The following is a 23,347-nucleotide window of genomic DNA, read 5'->3' on the forward strand; positions in this document are numbered from 1 at the left end:
TTTAATAGACCTAATAATTATAAATGTTACCCATCCAACTGGATTCAAAATGACATGTGTTTAGTATATAGGAAGAATGTATAAAGGTTTTATGGGTAATGTAGGCACAACACTTTTTACATGTGTGTTTCAAAAGAAACTGGACTGTGGCATAGATAAAGATAACTTCAGATTGGTTTCCAATCCAGCAACTGTGTTACTTAGATTATGCAGAAAATGATCATATAAAATAGCAGTATAAAAAGTAATACATTCCACCACTTACAGGCATCACCTATTGTCTCTACTTTATAGACGTCATAATTGTCAATGATGTCATCAAAGGTTGTGTAGAGTTTGTTGAGGAAATCTACCACCTGGTATGGTGTACTGGTGCTGGACAGATGGGTGAACCCCACAATGTCACTGAGGAAGGAAACAAATACAGTATATTAAGCTAAAGTCAGCCTGCATTAAATATTGAATAGTGGAAAGATTCACAGTGCAGTGGAAATAAGGGAAAATATTACTATTGTAGGGACCCTGCCCTATGCTGCTTTTTAAATTTAGTGTGTTTTGTTGCTAGAGTGTAACCAGCCTGAGTTGTTATTTACCTTTGTTTTATAGGCTTTATAGTTTTTTCCTAAGCTCAGTAGGTTCATTGCTTCTGCTTGAAGGAGGTTTCAGTAATCAGAGTGGGAAGGTCAACCCATGAGTTGGGCCTTGTCTTGGTATCACCTAGACCTTTGTCAAGCCTGGAGATTCAGCATCACCTAGCCTGCCTAGAATGCCCACTCCTCCAGAATGCCTTCTACCCATCAAAGCATTCTGAAATTTGCATAACTCTAAGAGCCAGCCCATCACTTGCATTAGGTTCAAGAGCTCTTTAGAGGAGTATTGAGGTAGTGCTCCATGATGTTTTCAGGAAGCTATGTACAGCACCCTGCTAAAGACTGAGTAAATTCTTCAACTACAAATTCTGCTTCTGTCTCATCTGTATATGAAGGGGTATATCCAGTTTCTTCAAAAGTCTTTATATTTAACTTTAAGTAGTAATACATTATAATATGCAATAAATTGAGAGTTGTTTCCAGAACGAAACTGTCAACATTCAGAATTATCAGCAGGTGACAATATCTGACAACTTCTTTGTCTGTTTTTTTTTTTTTTTGTAAAATATTCCTTTTGACCTTCTACCAGTATGATGACATATATTTTAATCCACTAATCATGACTCAATGATATATTGTCTAAAGACTGACATAGTGAATATGCTATACATTTAATACATCCACACATTCCTGACACAACCAAGCATTAGTCAATTAGTGTAGTAATCCTTTTACTCTATAACAGCAAGACATCTTGGCTCATAAAAACGCATTGGCGCCTATTTATTAAAAGATTTGCATAGCTATTCATCCCACCAAACTGCATGTACATTCGTTCTGTGCAAGTAATCCAGTTGTGAGAATGGTGCAAAATCTAACGTTCTTTGGGCACTTTCTCTTCTGCTCGAATGTTCTTAAGAATATAAACAGCATAAATCATCTGGTACTTGCAAATGAAATGAGCACTAGTACATTATGAATAGTCCTTTCCGTTCCGTTCCGATAACACAGGTATTACTCTAAGTAAGTATATTAGCCACAGAAGTGCTATAAATATTAATCCTATAAAATGGTGCAGGTTATTGCCTTTGGCAGATAGAAACAAAGTTGGAAAACAGAAAAAATAAACATACTTACTGCTCTGGTGATCTGTGCAGAGTCAGTCACAATATACTAGTGCTCATTTCAAGAACATTCGAATTTGTCTCATGGTCACAACAACTGGTTAATATGCACAGAACCAAAAGTACAAGCAATTTCGCTGGACGAAAAGCTGTGCAATTTTCTAAAAATAGACCTCACAGTGTAATCTGTATTGTGGAAATAGAAACCTTTGATTTCCAGATTACACTAAAGTAGTATTTTAAATGCTGAACACGTGATGCCACGGGAGAGTGGCATCAGGTATTGACAGGGGGTAATCAGGTCGAAATTGTTATCATAGGCTGTCAGCTTGTTTTAGTTTGGTTGCCAATGTATGTAACATATGCTACCTAAAATTACTAATGCATCTGAAAAATGTATGGGTATCCTTATAGAACTTTGAAAAAAGTAATGATTCCTAGCTAAGATTTGCTATTTCATTTTTTCTGAAAAGCCATATTAGAATATCCACTTAATTCATGCAGAACTGAAGTAGAAACAGCTTTGCTTCAGCGTTTAGCACTCCACTAGATGGTCAGCTTATATCTACCTTCAAACAAACCCTCACAAGGCCACTTATTGGCTAGTTGTACATGGTCATCTGAGGCCTGCCCAAGATCCACCTGCCCTTAAGGTTCACTGGACCTGAGGTGCAGCTTGCCCACCCTGGTAATTAAATGTAGGTGTATGAATCAGAAGTGCTGGTTTCCGGGTTCAGTGAACTCTCCAGTGGTTCATTGGATCGAAGGACATTTTCAGCCCCTGAGCACCAAGCATACACAGAGGCAGACAGGGCTTGGATGGTCCTCAGAAGCTCAAGAACACCTAAAAGTACTCTTACTGGGTGCTATCACAGTGCAAAGTCATTTCTCAGCAGGGTAAGAATTGTCTTTATTACCAAAAATGAAGACCATATTAAAAATAAAAGAATGAAATGCATTTCAAAGCTTGGAAATGTTTAGTGGGTTTTCTGCGCAACATAACAGACATAAACCTTTTGGGGACTAGTTATAAAAAAAAAAGTGAGCTGACTGGAAGTATTGTTCCTCTTTATGATTCAAACTAGCAGTTTAGGCATCTGACGCCGGTCATTGGCTTAAGAGCAGTACCTTACAAAAACAGACATCATTTTGTAAAAGACAAAAGCAGTGAAAAGAGACACTATAACAGACCAGCGGAGCCTATTTACACTGTATCAAAAACTCCTCTATTGTTACAATTTACAGAATTTACAAAAGTAACTAATTTAGGGCTGCAGCTAATGATTATTTTCATAATCGATTAGTTGCCTGATTATTTTTTTCGATTAATCACTTGGTTGCATTACAAATCTCTATCTCTCTCTCTCTCTTCCCTCTCTCTGTCTCTCTTTTCTCTCTCCCCCAACTAACCGATAATGAGAATAGTTGCCAACTATTCTAATATCTGATTATGAATGATTAGTTGTAGCAGCCCTAAAGCATTAACCTCGCACCGCGCCCAGATACCCGAAATTAAAAACATAAAATTGATAATAAAAGCTGCACTAAGTGAATTAATCTGCAAAGTATCAGATACAATTGATACTAGTTGTAAAACATGTGATACAATGTGAAAAGAATAACAAACAAAACTCACGTGTGTATCATACACCTCAGTGCAAATAATACATTGCTACAAAAATGTCCATAATCATGCATCTTCAACAGTCCGTTATTATTATTATTATTATACAGGATTTATATAGTTCCAACAGTTTGTGCATCGCTTTACAATATAAGGAAGACATTACAATACAATTCAAGACAAGATGGTAAGGAGGGTAACAGTCCGTTATGAAATAGAAGATATAGAAGTGGATGGAAGGTAATGACAGTCTCCTGTGACCATCACCAGAGATATCAAATGGAATGCACCTCACCTTCAGCAGAGACCCTCCAGGGTCTGTATGCGCTGTTCCTGTGATTAAAACCAGGTAGAGGAAGCACCTGATGCCAAACACTTCCCAGTGATTTCATCCTCTCAGGTTCAAACTCCCATTGCCAGCCTCAGGAGTTTAAAGCAGTCAATTAATCCAAGTGGACCATGCATCAAAAAAAAGGGGAAACTCGTAGTACTCGTGGTTTTAAACGTATAATATATTGTATTAAAAGATACTATTCACATTCCATTGGTATGAGTCTGCACTGCGAGTTTCCACTTTTTATTTGATGCATAGTCCATTTGGATGAATTGGCTGCTTTCAATATACAGTATGAGGGTAGTTGAGTCACCATATTTTTCAAAAGTTCATCAATGTATTTTCACATGTTCTCTAAGGGACCTCCCACTGCAGATACGATTGGTTGACCCGGTGGGATGTCTTTATTTTTGTAAATTTTATGTATAATATAAATTGTTGGAATATTGAACCGTTTCGATCCACAGGAATTGATATTGTTTTTGGGATAGTAAGTCCTCTTCTTCAGCCATTTATAACATAAAGTTAAAGTCACCTTATTAAATGGATTCTCTTTTATCTATCACTAAGAACACGTCTCACTTCTGCCACATACATCTCCTCAGGTAACAATACTACATTTCCTCCCTTATCATTCATATTTATTATCAAACCATTATTATCCTTATGATTTTTTTAGTTTCTTCAATGCTTTTCTCTAATTTGCAGAGTGATTATCTCCATATTTGGTCATTCAGTCTACTGATCTCAAATCTTGTACTTAGTCCAAAAACAGACTTATATGTCTATTAATGGAAAATGAGGGCATTGTCTTAGATTTTTTCCCTAACTGGGTTAACATTTTGTCAATAGTTGGGGCCTCCATGTCCATTTCCTCCTCTATGTCCTCCTCCAATAATGTCACAAGGTCATGATAGACCTGTGAATCCAGTGGACTGATCTTTTTATCTTCTTGTGGTTCCTTAATTTTATTTTTCTGTGAATATTTTAGATAAACTTTCCGTAGAAAGAGATTTAGATCCTTGAAGATGACAAATTCATCCATACCCTATACAGGGGAGAAAGAGAGACCCTTATGCAGTAAAGTTTCATGATCCTCACTAAGCTGGAAATATGTTAATGTAATAATCTCAATTTCTTCCTCCTCCACTTGTAACTGTTCCTTTCTTACCTCCGTTCATTCCTTGTCCGTATTTTCACCTGGTTCTCCTGTTGTATTACCTGTCTTTTTGATCTCTTTTTCCTCCTCCATCATCTTTTCCTTTTTGGTCCTGCCTCACCAGAAGCACGTGCTCTTCTTAGTCTAAAAAACGTACTATCTTCTTCTGATTCTCCCCTTCACTATCACTGATTGATCTCTCATCCCTCGTTTTTTCCTTACTTTTATAAAATCTCCTTCTAGAAAAACTCCCCCTTTTTCTGAGACAAATCAAAAATATCACCCTTCTCCCAATCCACCACATCTCTTTCATCTGCTAAAGTATGAATGTTTGCTATAGTGATCAGTCAGATTCCTTGTTTTATTTTCCCGGAGAATAAAGATGGGACCTGATTCATTACACTCATTCACAGAAACACATTACACTGCACATACTAAGGCAAATAAAAGTTCTGTTGACTTGGTCCTACCTGAAAAATACAGTTGCACTGGTGTAACTTTGAGCTTGTGAATGTTTTCCTTGTCTCAGATCATCTGCAACCTGTTTTGGCAGCATACCTTTGGATAAAGAATATGTGGAAACAATACATGTTATCAAAGTCTAACGATTAGTTAATGTTATGTGTGGGGTCTATTGCCACCGTCATCTCATATATTTATTAGTTATCACATGTTAGATAATTTATTCCCCATGATTGTTTGTACCTATTCTTTTGTCAAACAAGATTAGTCAATCAAATATCTTTTTAGGTAATAACTACATAAAGGTGAGGCCATGGGTCGGCGGCATTTGCATCCTGAGCCAGGACTAGTAAGATATACTGGGCTGGGGTCCGTGAATGGACATATTTCATCATTCAGTTAGAAAGAAACCCGCACTTAGTGATACATAGTAGGCATGATATAGCTACCTGCTCCCTATTCAGACCTGTGATCACAGTATTTGGAAGTATGAAGTCTTCCAGCACCAACTTGCTTTGTTTCTTTTGGCAAACAAACAAGTAAAGTAAGCTGATGCTGAAAAATGTAAAAAGTAGGGATGCAGGATACCAAGTACCGTACTTGGTACGGGTACAAGTAAAGATACTTTTCCAGCTACTAGACAAGAGAAAAAATCAAAAGTTAGGAGGTAGCTGTTATTTTGAGGAGCATTTGCTAAAGGGCTTATGGGATTTATGCATCCCTGTTGTAATGTATGATTTGTATGATGCCCACCAATCACCATGGCACACTTTCCATCGTTCACTTTTATTTAGAACACACAAATCTGTTACTGTAATGAAAGGGCAATAGGAGGAGCTTTTACTGTATAAATTATGGCTTAAGTATTATCTTTATTAGATATTCAGAGATATGGGAATAAGTGTAAACCATTGATTGTATATCTGCATGTTATGCAACTCCCATCTTCCCAAATGTGTGACTGAGTCTTTCTGCTTCAAAAGCCTTACTTTTGTTTTGTTTGCTTATCACATCTCACATGGGTGGTTAACAGCAAACCCCTTTTAAACCCTCCAATCACGTTGTGCCCCATGTACAATTTGTAGACACTGTACAGAAAGGAGGGGATATAGGGTAATGATACCAAGCCATGTTTTCTCTTTTCCCTGGGAGACAAAAGCAATCAGTATGAACTGACATGAAGCTGACAGGTATTGTTATGTATGCTATATGTAAATATGTAACTCTACCAATACATGTATATTGTATTGATGATTGAAATGCTTCTTTTGTCCAAAAATCCTCAGAATGTGTTTATGTGAATACTCTTATAGTGATTGGAATATATTTACCAATCCACTTAGCCTAGTTAACAGCCACTTGGTTATGTTTGCATCCAGACAAAAGCTACTATTCCCCCCTGTCTACATAGTTGTCAGGATCCAGAGCACCCCCAGGTGGCGCTGGAGCCAGGTCCTGCAGTTCCTGTGCTCGCCTGCGGGTGTCTCCAGCAGCCAGTGACTGTAAGGAACCTGCAGCTCCAGTACTCACCTGCGGGTGTGCCCCAGCTGTGAGTGATCATCCCATCACCTGGTGCTTCCTGGGAGGGTATTTAGGCCCTCCCTGCAGTCAGGAAGCTGGCTCAGTATTGTGTCGCCTGCACTTGACTGCTACCTGAACCCAGCTACCTGAACCCAGCTACCTGAACCCAGCTACCTGAACCCAGCTACCTGAACCCAGCTACCTGAACCCAGCTACCTGAACCCAGCTACCTATCTGCAGACCTGTCACCGACCCGGCTTGTTACCTGACCACTCTTCTTGGATCCTGTTTCTGTACCGTGCTGCCCTCCTGTTAACGACCTGGCTTGTACCTGACCATTCTTCCTAAATCCTGTACTGTGCTGCCCTCCTGTTAACCCTCCTTGTTACTTCACTGCTAAACCTGTGGGGGTTTGAGGGGGTTAGTAGTTTTGTTTGATGGTAACAAATAAACTGTGCATAGAACCCTATCCTGTGTGGGCATATTAATTTGGTCATCCTGCGTGGGTACCTGCATGAGGTGTGAGGACGCCTGTACACGGTACCCTGACAATAGTATCTAGTAACTTAAATAAGCCTTCATTATCTTTAATGAGTTTTGCCTAACACAAACAGCACTTATGTGTCTCAGTCCAGGTGTTCACATCATTTTGTTATTTCTAGTGTTTTTTCTGCTGTTCAAACTGGATATACTATTACTAACAAAAGTAAACTTATGTTATGTATTGCAAAATAGGCACTACTAAAGGTATACCTTTATTATGACAGCTCATCCCCTCTCCAGAATGCCCTGAAAAACCCAAACTTCATGACTTGAGGAGAATGTGCACACTTATGCCTAAAAGGCAGTGAATAGTACCTACGTAAGCAAGCATTTTTATATGGGTGAGCTGCCTATCCAGACATTAGGTTTCAGTGTGTCTAATTTTCAACGGAATTTGTAGTGGTTTTGAACAGGTTTTTTCTTTGTTTGTTATGGTCATGAATAAAATATAACAAAAACGTATATTTTTTCTTTTATTCCATTAAATATGAAATATTACATAATAATATTATGTAGCCTCCTATCCAACATTTGGGTAGAGCTTTAAGGTGCCAATACACCTTACGATTATCGGCCGATTTTTGTATGCGATCGCGTTTTAGTCCGATATTCGTAAGGTTGATGGGCGGTGTACAACCGCAAATACTGTACATTCGATGGACTTTTGACTATCCAGCAGGGTAGAAAACTTTGGTCGATCGTATGATTTTCGCAAGGTTGGTGGCGTTTCCGTACGTCAAAATTTGTACGAATAACACTGCTCATGCGAAACAAAAATAAGTGCGGTCGATTACCGCAATTCGTACAGGTTTTTTTTTTTACTACAGCTGATTGAAGCTTGCAATAATTGGGGCAGGATAGGGCCACCATACGAAAATGGTACGACGATTCGACCATCGGACGAAAAGTTTTCTCAGATGATCGCAAGGTGTATGGACATCTTTAGTCTCTAGTAGCTTTTACATTATTAGTAGGACTATGTTTCAGCTGTGCTGAAAGAAGTCTATTGCTTAAAGAAATTTAATAAATAAACAAAAAAAAGAAAACAAAGGTTGTACAGTGGGCATAGAAAAGAATCACCCCACCTTTAAAATAATTACATTTTGTTGCTTTGCAGCCTGAAATTAAGACAGACACAGTTTTATCCAGCTGTATTTACTCATTGCAACTTATAACATCCAATTAAAAGATATAACACCAACGTGTCAAAAAAAAAAAAAAAAGGATCACCCCCTCCAGAGGCAGCTCTTTAATTAGGCGAGTTAGGCAGTCGCCTATGGCATCGCGCTCACAAAGGCCTTGCAGCTGCCTAACCCGCCTAGTCTAAAGCAGGGGTAGGCAGGGCTGGCGCTGTGGGCGGACAGAAAAAAAAAACACCTTCAGCTGCGGCCTGCGCTCCTACCGCCCCCCCACTCTGCTCCATTCACAGCCCAGCCTGGCTTTATTACTAATGTGGCAGTGCAGCCCCAGCAACAAGAGCAGGAGGAGAGAAAGCAAGGCAGCTAGGACAGCCCCCTCTTCCCTTGGGAGGGGGGCCTGGAGATAAAATCTTGCACCAGGGCCCTTTATTCCTTAGGTCCACCACTGCGACCAGAAATGCTGCCAGCTCACCAGCATATTGTGTCCCAGCACCCGCATGTAGGTCCCGCAACTCCGCACATACTGGGGGACAGGCTATCTAGTCCCCCTGCTGTGCCTGTATGTGGATTCAACACAGGCAGGCCAGCCTGTCACCTCAGCAGGTGCTGTGCTGTCCCAGTGGGTATGGCACAGCCCCGCTTACAACGCTGTTCCTCCTCTTCTGGGAACAAAAGGCATGCTCTAAGCTGCGGTCAAGCCGGAAAAGAGGGGAGCTTGTTGCTGGGGCAACCCGATGTTAAGCATCACCCTAAGCGAGACATGTAACCCAATCCGTGCTGTACCTTATTGCCGTTTACCCTTTGCTGTGCCAGGATTGCTGCCCTGTGACCCTGAACTTTATCCTTGCTGTACCTTATTGCCGTTTACACTTCACTCTCTCCCTTGGTTGTCTCTCATCACTCTGTCTCCTGGCTGTCTCCCTCGCTCATCCTCCTTGCTTTCTCTTCTGCCTGTCGCGCTCTGATCTCTCTCTTGGCTATCTCTCCTCAATCTCTCTCTTGGCTGTCTCTCCTCTCTCCTGGCTGTCTACCTTCGCTCTCTCTCCTGGCTGTCTACTCTGCTCTCTCCTGGCTGGCTACCCTCGCTCTCTCTCTGGCTTTCTCCCCTCGCTCTCTCTCCTGGCTTTCTCCCCTCGCTCTCTCTCCTGCCTTTCACCCCTCACTCTCTCTCCTGGCTTTCTCCCCTCGCTCTCTCTCCTGGCTTTCACCTCTCGCTCTCTCCTGGCTTTCCCCCCTCGCTCTCTCTCCTGGCTGTCTACCCTGCTCTCTCCTGGCTGTCTACCCTCGCTGTCTCTCCTGGCTTTCTCCCCTCGCTCTCTCTCCTGGCTTTCTCCCCTCGCTCTCTCTCCTGGCTTTCTCCCCTCGCTCTCTCTCCTGGCTTTCTCCCCTCGCTCTCTCTCCTGGCTTTCACCTCTCGCTCTCTCCTGGCTTTCACCCCTCGCTCTCTCTCCTGGCTTTCACCCCTCACTCTCTCTCCTGGCTTTCACCCATCGCTCTCTTTCCTGGCTTTCACCCCTCACTCTCCTGGCTGTCTACCCTGCTCTCTCCTGGCTGTCTACCCTCGCTGTCTCTCCTGGCTTTCTCCCCTCGCTCTCTCTCCTGGCTTTCTCCCCTCGCTCTCTCTCCTGGCTTTCACCTCTCGCTCTCTCCTGGCTTTCACCCCTCGCTCTCTCTCCTGGCTTTCACCCCTCACTCTCTCTCCTGGCTTTCACCCATCGCTCTCTTTCCTGGCTTTCACCCCTCACTCTCTCTCCTGGTTTTCTCCCCTTGCTCTCTCTCCTGGCTGTCTCCCCTCGCTTTCTCTCCTGGCTGTCTTTCTTCGCTCTTGCTGTATATTCTGCAAAAAAAACAAAATGCTGCACAGCGCTGGAGTGTTCGGGTTTCGCTTAAGAAAAGGTGGCAATCCTAATCAGCTCACTGCCCGGGTGAAACGGGACCAGGGCTGGTGCTAGCAAAAAACTGAGGATGCCGGGAAGAGGGGGGTAATGGTGTTTTGACCTGTGTAGGCAAAATCCCTGAAACGGCCCTGGGGCCCCTCTGCTGGACATCCGCCTCACTCTGCCATCACATGATCACAGATCAATTATAATTTTTTCATTATGAGTGTAAGTGGGGCTTTGTAAGCTATTCTACTTATGCCGGCCCGTTCCTGTATCCTTTGTTAGCCAATTGAGTTTTGCCTAAGGCCTCACTAAGTCTAGAGGTGCCTCTGACCCCCTCCAAAACATGACTTGTAAACTCAATCAGGTGTAGCTAATCACCTTCTCAATGCCACACAAAGCCATTTGACTTTCAACTGTGATCAGCTTTGGTCATTTTGATTGGCTCAGCATCAATATAACAGAAAAATACCTGACAGTTTTCTAACTCTTCCTCACTCTATCAACAAATATGAAAAGGCTTGGCCTGGACATACACTTCAAGTTATTAAATATATTGTTTTATTCCCATGCTGATACTATATAATGCATACTTTTAGGATGAGTAAACAAGGATACTTCAAATGAATATATTTGCACAATTTCTTTGCTTATTTTTTATTTCAGTTTCCAGCTCTCAGAAAATATATACTTTTTCTTTCTCCTTTATATTTTGTGTAATTTACAAAATTTCAAATAAATACAGATGATAGCTATTAATCACCAGTGAAGCCATAAAACTACAAATGGGTAATTAGAAGAAATGCATTAGCTTACTGTACAGTAATGTGTCTGTTTTTTGCTTTTCATGCATTAGATCTTGGGTACGTTCAGCAACTAACAGCTCCAGATGTTTACTATATTTTTCCATCTAGGAAGAAAAAGAAATGCAAATGATTAATTATGTGTTAGCATAAGCATAAAAAGTTTCCAGCCTATAGTATGTTGCAAATTTATGAATCCCAACACTGGTTGAACAGAATTAATCATAGATCACATATACGGTATGTATTCCAGCTATTTGGTTTGAGTTTTGATTTAAAGATTTCCAATTTGTAAACAAAAATGTGTTGAGGAAAATTGCCTTTACACTACCATTTAAAATCCACCACTGGAACATACTGGTTTTAATAAAGTATATTGAAAACCCTTTAAACGTAGCCTTATTTATATGTACATAATATCACTTTCATTATGGCGGCAAGAAAGCAATATCAGATCATGGCACTTAGCATTTGAAATGGAAACATAAAGCTTATTTAAGCAGTTCCAGTAAACAGAGAGGTCTAGAACCTAGCTATCGATCATTGTACACCTTGAACTAAGCAGCAAAAACACAAACTGGAGAAGCAAATTAGACATATCTTAAAACTGCACAGTAGGATGGATTGCAGATTTAAAGTGCATTAAAAGAAAGACTTCAGCCCAGGTAAGCTTGTGATGGGAATACAACATCGGCTGAAATGCATCATTCAGCATACAAGCCATTTCTTCTGCAGTTTCAAAGATGGAATAAACACATTCATTTTTAGAAGTATTATGATGTTAAGAATTTTAAAATATGTAATTAATATCTAATAGCTTTAATATAACTGTACAGGTCAGTGGTTATTTGCTATAGCCCCTAACCAATTCTAACTACAGTGGCCTTATTTAATAGGTCAGGAAGCAATATGCCAAGTGTAGTAACACACAGTTCTGATCAGTATTCAGCTTTCATTGTTTTGACTGTTCTAAATTGATAACGTTTAAAATGTACTGTGTTAACACCATCATTGTGGTTTACACTGGTATTGAAACATTATTTGTAATGTAACATAGTAGATGAGGTTAAATAAAGATGCAGATCCATCAAGTTCAACCTATGTATATGTGTGTGTGTCTGGATATACTAGGGTCTAGTAATTCCCATATCCTTGTATATTTAGTGAAATAAGAAACTCATCTAAAAGTTTCTTACATTTATTCATGGTATCAGCAGATACTACTGACTGTGGAAGCGAATTCCACAATTTTACTACTCTCACAGTGGCACTTACCATACCACCCCATACAACCCTGCACGACCATGTCTCAACGCAGGAAGGATGGCGGCACACCTTTGCAACGGAATACCCCGTCCTTGCAGCGCTACTTTTCCTCTACACAGACCAGGACCCGCAGCCGGGGACAATCCAATATGGCGCCGGATGCCGGACAGCCATCCACAACACGAGGCACAGAACGCTCGCCCTCACCTGGCAACACTGACCGACGTCCAGGCTCGCGTTCACCGCGGATGTATGAGTCCGACTCCACGGATGGGGATCACTACCAGGCCTGCAACCTGCCATCGGATATACCGCGAGAGTTCCGAGCCCTTCTACAATACCTACCTACAAAGGAGGACTTTGCGGCCCTGGTCACGAGAGTGGAGACAGCGCTCCAGCGAGACCTGCATAAAATGCGCCAAGAGGTACAGGCGGTATCCGTGGAGGTCTCCGCGGTCTCGGCATCTTGTGCAACGATGGAAGCCAGGGTCCAGCGACTCGAGCAGGCCCAATCGGGTCCTTCCTACCAGCTCGCGGCCCTCCAAATACAAATGGAGGACCTGGAAGACCGCAACCGACGCCAGAACATCCGGATCCGAGGGCTTCCTGAGGCGACCCTGCCAGCGGATCTCCATTCCTCGATACAGGCCGTCTTTGGCTCGCTGCTGCCTGATTCCACGCCGGAATCCATCTTGATTGACAGGGTGCACCGAACGGCTGGCCCTCCATCGACTGATGTTTCCCGTCCGCGAGACGTCCTGTGCCGACTCCACCGTTACACCGTGAAAGAGGAGGTTCTGCGTCAGGCCTGGCTGAAACGTCCCGTGGAGTTCGACGGGGCCCCCCTGCAGATATTGCCGGACATCTCCCGTAATACCCTCCGCCGCCGAGCCCTCATGCGGCCTCTTCTGGAAGAGATTCGGCGGGCGGGGGCCATCTACCGTTGGGGGTACCCTATACGTCTACACGTCCGCAAAGGCAGCTCCACGTTTCTGGTCCGATCCCGGGCAGATGTCCCGGCCGTATGTGAGCTCCTCGGAATCCCCACGATACAACTGCCGGACTGGTTAGCACACTTCTCGGAGGATCAGGCCGCAGCACCGAGACCTCGCAGAATCCGACGGGCCCGTCGCTCCTCCTCCAGCGAGAATCCTGCCCGACCAGTCGAAGATGCGCTGGAAGCATCGGAATCCTGAATGGGGTGAGATAGCTCCATGTATCCCCCAGCCAAACACTCCTGCTTCAGTCTGAGCTGCGGACTTGCCCTTCTTCCCTTCTGCTATATGTCCCCCTTTGGTCCCTGGAGAAACAAACCGCGGGGTCTACCCCCTCTACCTAGCCTTTAGCTCTTAAGACCTTGTCGACCCCAGCCTCACTTTGCCGGCCACCCACTCACCCCCGACATCCGAGACCCCGCTTATCCCCCGCATGGTCCCCCCTCCCCGGGGAGCAGCTTGTTTTGGATGTGGGGAATCGCTACACCGGTTCACTGTATAGGTCATTCCCCCCTGCTGGACCCTGGGTGAGGGGCTATGAGGTTTGGGCCACCGTAGTATGTCCGTTTATTATTGCCGCAAATGTGTTATACTTGTGTGCAGACGAGTTATCTCTGTAATGGTCCCGGTGTGTGGGACCGCCCGTACTTGGGGACATGATGAAGGTCCCTGACCGAGGGCTCCTGGGGGTGTCCCCGTCTTGTAAGCCCCCCTGGCGGTTGCGCCCCTGAGCCTCCTTACGGGGTTTCGGGGGGAGGGGGCTCCGGAGGGGATCACCCCTTACGCAACACCTGGTCCCGCTTGGGGGGCGGGCCCTTGCACCGGATTCCAGAGTTCAGACGTCTTGACCGCCATACCTAGGGACTGTATGTTATGGGTATTGATCATAACCTACTGATTGTGCAATGTTAATGTTACTGTTATGTACTGCTGCTGTTGTTGTGTTTAGTTTGATGAACATGTCGCGGTGCCCCCACGGAGCACCACTCTGCCTGAAGTGCAGACTCGTTTCCCCACTTAGTTTGTCCCGAAAGTGCCTGACAGGCCATTGGGACATTGAACCTCGGTTCACATCTTAGCCCCTCCCCTCCCCTTCTTCTCTTTTCTACCCTTACCCACATTTGGGTAAAACACTCCCCCCAGAGTCTAGATACGCCCTCCCTTCCTGCCCTATTCTCACCGGTGACCCTTCCCCCCCCCCACCACAATCCAGGGGATGGCAATGGCGACTGAATGAATCGCTCATTCAGGATCCTGACCTCCTACCGGAAATAGAACGAGACCTGAAGGTATATTTTGAACTGAACTCCACCCCGGACTGCTACCCATGCACGATCTGGGAAGCCCACAAGGCCTACATTAGGGGGACCCTGATAAAGTTAGGTACTAGACATAAAAAGCAAAGGCTTGAGCAGCAGGACGCACTCCTTACACAGATCCATACCTTGGAGCTACTTCATAAGCGACGACATGACCCGACCGTCCTGGCCCAACTACGGACTGCCAGGGACTCCTTGTGCTCACTGGAAATGGACAGAGCCAAAGCTAATCTTACCAGATGCCGCCGGCATTTTTATGAATTCGGGAATCAATGTAGCCATTCCCTTGCGCAAGCCCTACGTCAACAAAGAGCTCGTACCTTTGTGCCGGTAGTCAAGGCCCACTCTGGCAATACCTGCCACCTCTCGGAAGACATAGCCGCCGCGTTCCGCGATTACTACGCCACCCTTTACAATCTACCGACCCCCCAGACCGCTTCGGCAACGACAGCGCGACAACGGTTCTATCTGATCCCTTTGGCATAAGTAATGGCACGAGGCAGGGCTGCCTGCTCTCCCCTCTCATCTTTACACTGACACTCGAACCACATCCGGGGTATCTCCATGAGGTCCCACCAACATAAAGTTGCTGCATATGCAGATGACCTGCTGTTTTTTGTTTCGTCCCCGGTCACCACAATGCCAAACCTAATATCAACGTTTCGCCACTACGGCAAACTCTCCAACTTCCATATCAATTCCCAAAAATCAGAAGCCCTGAATTTGACGGTTCCCCCACGGATGTTAGCTAGTATCCAGGAGACCTTTCCTTACCAATGGTCCTCTACCTCCCTTAAATACCTAGGGGTGAGGCTACCTAGGGACCTGACGCAATTATACGGTATTAATTTCCCTCCCCTACTTCAGAAGGTCAGATCGGACCTAGTTTTGATGGGCACGACACACTGAGGAAACACCCGACGGTGGGCCCTACATGGCAGATGGCGCAGAGGGCATTTACAGAGAGGAGCCTATCCCCCTCTCCTTCGCCCATGTACCCGGTCATGGGAAACCCAGAGTTCGTCCCGGGTCTTGAGGGCGGCTTATTCCGCCGCCTCACGGCCCTGGGTCGATTTCGGGCTATGCATCTCCTACAGGGTACACAGTGGCAGTCCCTACGGGACCTCTTAATGGACACGTCACTGGGAGAACCCGGTTACTGGCGACAGCTTCAGCTCTCCCACTTCCTTTCTTCACTACCTGACCCAGCCGTGTATACCCGAGTCCCATCGGACTTTGAACGCACTTGTCTGGACGTAGGACCCTTACCTAAGACTTTACTCTTGGAGGCAGACCAGGTATCACCGCTTCCTTACATAGGACAATGGGAGAGGGAGCTGGGGGTCCAGTTCTCACAAGATGAGCAGACCAGGTTGCTGAGGCTATCCCTGAAGTCGTCAATTTGTAACAAATACCAGGAGTCTGGTTACAAGGTTCTGACCCGCTGGTATAGAACTCCCCACAGGCTTTATGTGATGTATAACGAGGTCCCTGACGTGTGTTGGAGGTGCGGATCCTCCTCTGCAGACATGCTCCATATGTTCTGGTCCTGCCCGAGACTGACTCCCTTTTGGTCACAGGTACGGAGGATTTCCCAGAAATTCACCGACCATCACATCCCTGAGGACCCAGCATTTTTCCTCCTCCACCATAATCACTTCTCCTTAAAGGGGTATTCATGCTCAGTGCTGATACATTTACCAAATGCCGCCCGTGACTGTATTCCATTGCTATGGAAACAGGAGAATCCACCCTCACTCAAACTCTGGTTCGCTAAAATTAATGACGTCCGCACCATGGAGGACCTCACAAGCTCAGTAAAGGGTACCTCATCCAAATTTGCGACCACATGGTTTTACTGGTCCGACTTCACCACAACAACTGAATACAGTACCATCATGGGATCCATCATGGGCATCATGGAAACCACACCTTGAGAAGCGCACCAGTTCGCCCTGTCACACCTTCCTCTACCCGGACCCATCCCCTCTCTTGCCGCCTGCTATAGGCCCCATTCCGCCCCAATCTCTCTTCCCCCACGTCCTTCCCCATACCTTCGGCCCCGCAGCAGAGTACACACCCGCCAAGTTGGTAATGCACAGGCTATCATGCCGCGCCTCCCCCTGGATACCGCAATACCTAGACGCTGTCTATCTTCCCGAGACACAGCGCTCAGGAACACCTGTCACATGTCACTCTAATGGATGGAATCTCGCCACCTATTCATGACCATTTAGATCGAGGTAAAAGATATAGGAACCAGTGAGGGAATTAGAGCCCAGTTATTGCGCTACCTGGCTACAGTGAATTGTCTTCTCCTCTTCATAAACATATAGCACTAATTTTCCTTAAACTGAGACCAAAGACCGGCTGCGACTTATGGTTCACTCCCCCCTCCGCCCCCCTCTTTCCCACCCTGGGCTCCTGTCCCCTTTAAGGTCACCCCCCTCTTACCTACCCCACCCCGCCTGCCCTCCCCTCCTCGAATACCCTAAACAATTCACTTGCTGTACGAATGTACACACCTTCTCCATATGCAGAACGCCTGTGGGTCCCTGATATCCCATCCCAGAAACTCCAAATACCTGCAGGCGGCTGTATTGTACAGTTATTGGAGATACTGCCTCGATAAGTGCCTTAAATGTTGTTCTGTTGTTTTTGTTCATGTAACACATATGTTCAGTGGCTGTGTCCACTATCTTTGAGCTGGGGTTTGGTTCCCCTTGTGTACACCTTTTTGTTTATGTCTATTTGTATTTGTTAAAAACTTGTTAAATAAAAGAATTTATTAAAAAAAAGAAAATAAACCAAGAACGGTCCTTCATGAAGCCTTGTTGGTTGCTACTTATTATACCTTTTTCATAGACAAATTCCTACGTATAGTCCCTTATTTTTCCTTCAAATATTTTACACACTATTGATGTGCAGCTGACTGGTCTATAGATACCAGGTGTACTTCGTTTCCCCTTTTTGTATATTGGTACCATATTTGCTGGCTAAAGGATCGTCAAAAGAAAATCCTTCACATTCTACAGTCTGCTAAGTACCCAAGTTGTTTGCTCAGGCCTGGCTGTTTTTTTGGTCTTAATCGTAAACCCAAATAAGAAGTTGTAAAGTGATAACAGCCAGCACACTGGACAGACATGGTTAATCCACAAAGATGGCTTGTACTGATAATAAGTAAATGACCATCAACGTACTCTGCCAATAATATTAGTATAAAAAATTCACTCAAAAATTGTGGGACCAGCACACAATAATCTTCCAAAGAAATTCAAACTTTATTCCACATGCATCTGTACAAAGCACAACTGCTGACAAGTTTCTACCTTACTCGGCCTTAGTCATAGCAATGCTGAAGTTTGCAAAGTTTGAATTTCTTTGGAAGATTATCGTGTGCTGGTTCCACAATTTTTGAGCCTATTACTCTGGAAGAGAGTCATCCGTGCACCGAATGTGGATTGAGGGGACGCATGATAGGGGTGAGCTGTGCGCTTCATGTTTTCAGTTAACTGTGGAGTTAACCATCCCCAGTGAGAATAACTCTCAGTCTATTGGTTTAGATTGTTGTCCCATGAACTGGAAAATCTCTGTGCAGGGTGTGGCTGAGAGTGGTATCGTCACGTCTTGGTGACAGAGAGGTAGGATCTGCGTATCATCACATATTGGTGACAATACAGTGGGCTGGGACCTGCCTCTATAGTCACATCCAGGCTGATTGATTGCAGATTCGTTTTTCCAGAAGCGCCATTTACACTCAGGGAAATGGTAAAGAAGGACCCTTTAATACCTTGATTTCTTATTCCTCCCAATCACACTAACTTTTCAAGCCTGGGTCTCCTGCCCATCCTCCGTAACCGAAGGCAATTGCCAAGTGCATATTTATATGACATCCATGAGGCTATGTGTAACATTATCAATGCCTTTTGTATCACTTGTGTCTTCCTCAAAATTGTAAGCTCTTATGAGCAGGGCCCTCCTAACCCTCTTGTATTGTACAATTGTATTGTAACTGTACTGTGTCTCACTTATATAGTGCAAACTGTTAGCACTCTATAAATCCTTTATAATATAACTCTACTACTAATCCTACAACTACTAGTACTAATTATAAAAATAATGATAATAATAAATATGTGCTCACCTATGGGTCCATATATAGGGGTCAGTGAGGATGGACAAGAGACCTGCACTTGTCCAGAATACAGATTGGAGGGTGCAGTGCTGGATGTAAAAATGGTCTGTTAAGGATCCCAAAGCACCACTTTACCAGTTCACCTAAAGTGACATTAAATTCAACCCCCCCCCTTCCATGCTGATTTAAGGACTTACCTGAAATGATGCCTCTTGATCCGATCTTCTTCCAACCTTCTTCCTTGCACTTGTTTTCAGGAGTCCCTCCAGCGCTGGTGCCAGTCTCTGATCCAGCACTGACTGCTGTGTCTTCTGTGTCCCACAGTGTCTGTTCGACCTGCACGCTCTCGGCTGCATGCATTGACTTACACTGTGTCTCTCCTCTTCTCCCGCCTGAAGATCTCTACTGCGCATGTGCCCGCCCCATAATCCTTCACGGCTGCTCGAGAATCTTCAGATCTGCAGACGGGAGCGTGCGGCGGAGACACAGCTAAGTAATCTGCAGGGAGATGAATGAGAACTGAGGGATCGGTGGTATGTTATCGCTCCGTTCCAGATTTATAGAGCTGACGTGTGGCAGCTTCAGTGTCGCATGTCGGCTCTAATTATGGGGATGAGTGTAATTCACTCTCCCCATAGTTCTCCTTTAATGAAGACTATTTTTCTTAATCGTTGCTGTGCTCAAAATATGGACACAACATCTTCATGGCATACCATCACAGGAGCAGGCACAAATTGGTATTATCAGAACTGGAGCCCCAACAGTTGCTTTTTTAACTAGTCTGCTAGTTAAATAGTTTTTCAGCAGAAGAGACATAAAGGTTTCTTCTACAAAATCTCCTAACATTTTTTTTCAAACTAAATTTCCACTTTAATACAAAAAACCTTAAAAAAAAGGTCAGAGCAGGGAAATACAGTTTATGATATAATAGATATGATTACAGGAAGCCAGTTTTAGCTCAATATTACATAGTGGAATATTGGTTAGAACCAGTGACCTGCCTTCAGTGCTGGGTGAGGCATCCCCAGCCCGCCGAAACTCCACCCCGTCCAGCAGAAGCTCCGTCCCATCCCAACGAAGCCCCACCCCAACTCACTAACCAAGCTGTGTTGGGAGGAGGAAGGGAGGAGACAGGGAGGATCCTCCCTGTCCCTCACTTGCTCGTCACTGGTGACGCATCAAGATCAATGTCCTCACTGGTTTTTTTTTCCTGTTTTTTTATTGGACAGCTTGGACCAATGGCGCTTTGCCATTGGTCCAAACCATCCACAGAGCTTATGCCTCTAACACATAGTAGAGGCTGTGACAGCTCTTCTCTCACATGATGCCATACACATGTATGGGTGCCGCCATCTTGGATGCAGCAAGATGGTGGTGCCCATACAAAACTAATATCTGCCTGAATATATTTTTCGTAAATTCGGGCATATAATAATTTGTTATTTTGGATTCGGACGAAGCGCCTAATCATCAGAAATTCGTGATTCGACAAGTTCGTCCGAATCCAAATGCACATGTCTATTGACCACTTACATGCATCAACAGCACGACGGGAGCATGCAATAGTTGTGTTTCTCTTTCATAATAATGGCATACATTTCCTAATATAAGACATTGCAGCCAGTGTGCAGAAAATGAGCTACAAACATGGCATACAGCATTTCCACTGAAATAGGTAGATTGTACATTTCTAAAGGCTAGTGATGCAATAAAGAATTATCAATGGCCAATTAACTACAGCATACAGCAGAGGATATAGTGTGCCCAGAAGTGGTAATTGGGCAGAAGTATTTCTTTTAATTAATGAGCATGTAATGGTTGCCATAACCAGAGGATTTATGAGACAGAGGTATAGTAATGAAAGTCTTGGGGCCCTAAAGTCAAGCTAGCTTCTCTAACACAGAGTTTAAAAAAATGAAGTTATACAATTCATACTCTGCCATCTGTTTTTCCCACATTTCATCAGTGTCATAAATACTACATTATTTCTGGTACATAAATGCCACAAAACAATCAACACCATCTGTGCTGTAACATCCTCTGTAAATATTGTACAGTACGTCTTTCAAATTGCCACTGAAGATATATTGCTTGAGAGAAAACGCAAAGCCCAAATTAGCCGTTAAATTGCGCAGTTAAAATATTAAGCTTTAAACTGTCTGAGGTAAATATCAGCTCAGTTTCATATGCTAGTTAGTATCTTAACTGTAAGTAATAATATACTGCAAAGCATACTATATTTGTATATAAGTAAGGGCATAAAGAAAGATTTCTTATGTATTTTACTGAGGGTAATACCAATAAAGTATATCTAAAGCTATAACTTTGGTTTTAGTTTCGGATAGAACAGGCAATGGCTAAAACCCCTTTCAGGTATTTTGCTGTCTGCATCCCATTGTGGAGATTTAACTTCACTTCCTGTCCCATAGACAGAACAAGAAGGGAGAGAAATTGGGGTCACTGGAACTGGTCACTTTCACCTTCTGTTCCAATAGAAACTCAGCATTTTTTAATCCTGTCACTTTCAGCGCTAATGACAATGATGCCCTGGACCTATGCAGATGGTGAACTACCCCAACAGCCAACATACAGGCAGGAGGAATCATTTTCTCAATATCCTCTTCCCTATTGATCCCACTGCAACATTGTAACTTTGTAGTAATTCACAAAGTGAGAGACTGCAGCGGGTGATAATCTGTGTCTGCCATTTGTGAACACAGCCATGAATTGCACAGGCAGCATAATTTACATGATTGTGTCATCACTGAGTCAGCATTTCAGTTCATGAAGTAAAAGCTGACCCTGGATGTTGCCTGAACAGAGATAGTACCATCCTTCTGGGGAGAGAAGTAGATGAAGGCATTGTGAGGCGGAGTACTCTTTGTGACTGGGAATACCTACCTAGAAGTGTTACATTTACATATTGCTTCATATGCATGTACTTACCATGAACAAATACACTTACAGGCCATTTTAATAGGTACACCTTGTTAGTACCTGGTTGGATCCCCTTTTGTCTTCAGAACTGTCTTAATTCTTTGTGGGCATAGATTCCACATGCATGTCTGCCAAATACATTGAGTTGCTGCCATGTGATTGGTTTATTAGATATTTCAGTTAACAAGTATACCTAATAAAGTGGCCAGTGAGTGTATATCTGATGCTAGGTCCACTTTAACTCTTTCACGTATGTCATATGTCAGCAGCCCTGTAAGCAGATAGCATCCAGGAGTCTGTTTACATGTGTAAAGCCAAATGTTGGCTTGAGAACTGGTTCACACCATAAACAGTGCGGTGCAGAGCGGTCAGCCTCTGGAATGCACTGTATCGCATTCCGGCAACCTTCCTGCATTTAGGGGCGGGAGGGGGCGTGCTGGTGCATTGAAGTAAATGGCACCACAGCCACGCCCCCTGCCCGCAGTGCAATCGCCAGCACCAGAACGTGTGGCACATCAGTGCTTGCGTTCCGGTCCAGTGCGATCTGCAAAAATGCAAGGACTATTTTTGCAGATCGCATTGGAATGGAATGCAGGCACTGATATGCCATGTGTTGAAGTGCGGGCAGGGGGCGTGGCAGTGGTGCCATTAACTTCAATGCACCATCAAGCCCCTTCCTGCCCCTGAACGCAGGAAGCTGGCCAGAATGCGATACAGTGCGTTCCAGAGGCTGAGCACTCTGGAAACACACTGTTTATAGTGTGAACCAGTCCTTACACTGGAAGTGATTCAAGTGGCTGTAAAGCCACCCAATCACTTTCAGGAGATGGCAAGCATACGCCCCTCCTTCCCCCATCCAACACCCCCTGCCAAGTTTCCCAGGGTCTGCTGCCCCTCTTGCAGGCCCCAGACCGGTATTGTGGGTGTTGGCAGGGTGAGGAGAAAGACCAATGAACAATAGTTCAATGATGATTTTTTCACTTCCACTTTCTGAGCTGTCATTCTGTGCTGATCAGCTTCAATAGGCTGCAAAGGTGACATTAGGGGTCTGACAGACCCTTAATGTCTCCTTAAAGAGAACATTCACCAATAAAGTGCCATCACATAGGGGGCTCACGCAATTTTGAAGCTTGACATGTTTGGTATTTATTTACTCGAAGCAACCTCATCTTTTACATTTTACCAAAACATTGGTTAATATATTGTGTTTATGTGCACTAAAAATAACATGTGTGTTTTTTTACGAAAAAAGTGGGTTTGACGGACAGTTGCGCTAATATCATGCAACATAAAAAAATGCAACTGCCACCATTTTATTCTACAGGGTCTCTGCTTCCAGAAACTACATGATTTAATTTTAAGTATTCTTCAGGCCTAAAAGGTGCATTTTAACATGTGTGCTCATTTTAGCACAGGTAGGACCGGCCAGGGGCGGACTGGGCCGGGGGGCCGGGTGGCAATTGCCCCCGGGCCTTTCCGATGCCGTCACGAACTGCCCCCGTGACCTCCGCTGCAT

The 23,347-nt window shown here is 44.2% G+C and overlaps 1 protein-coding gene across 1 annotated transcript in view; it reads right to left on the minus strand.

Annotated features, from left to right (window-relative positions):
• The window catches only part of LOC108785406 (atrial natriuretic peptide receptor 1-like), a 108,932-nt gene that overhangs the window by 14,459 nt on the left and 71,126 nt on the right, over positions 1 to 23,347 (minus strand). Inside the window, exons 21-23 of the mRNA XM_018554463.1 lie at positions 11,193 to 11,286; positions 5,302 to 5,389; positions 266 to 405 (exon numbers count right to left, since the gene is read on the minus strand). Of these exons, the coding sequence (XP_018409965.1) occupies positions 266 to 405; positions 5,302 to 5,389; positions 11,193 to 11,286 (322 nt within the window). The remainder of the gene's footprint in view (positions 1 to 265; positions 406 to 5,301; positions 5,390 to 11,192; positions 11,287 to 23,347) is intronic.

This window comes from Nanorana parkeri, unplaced genomic scaffold (assembly GCF_000935625.1).
Source record: "Nanorana parkeri isolate BGI_ZX_2015 unplaced genomic scaffold, ASM93562v1 scaffold160, whole genome shotgun sequence".
Taxonomy (NCBI): domain Eukaryota; kingdom Metazoa; phylum Chordata; class Amphibia; order Anura; family Dicroglossidae; genus Nanorana; species Nanorana parkeri.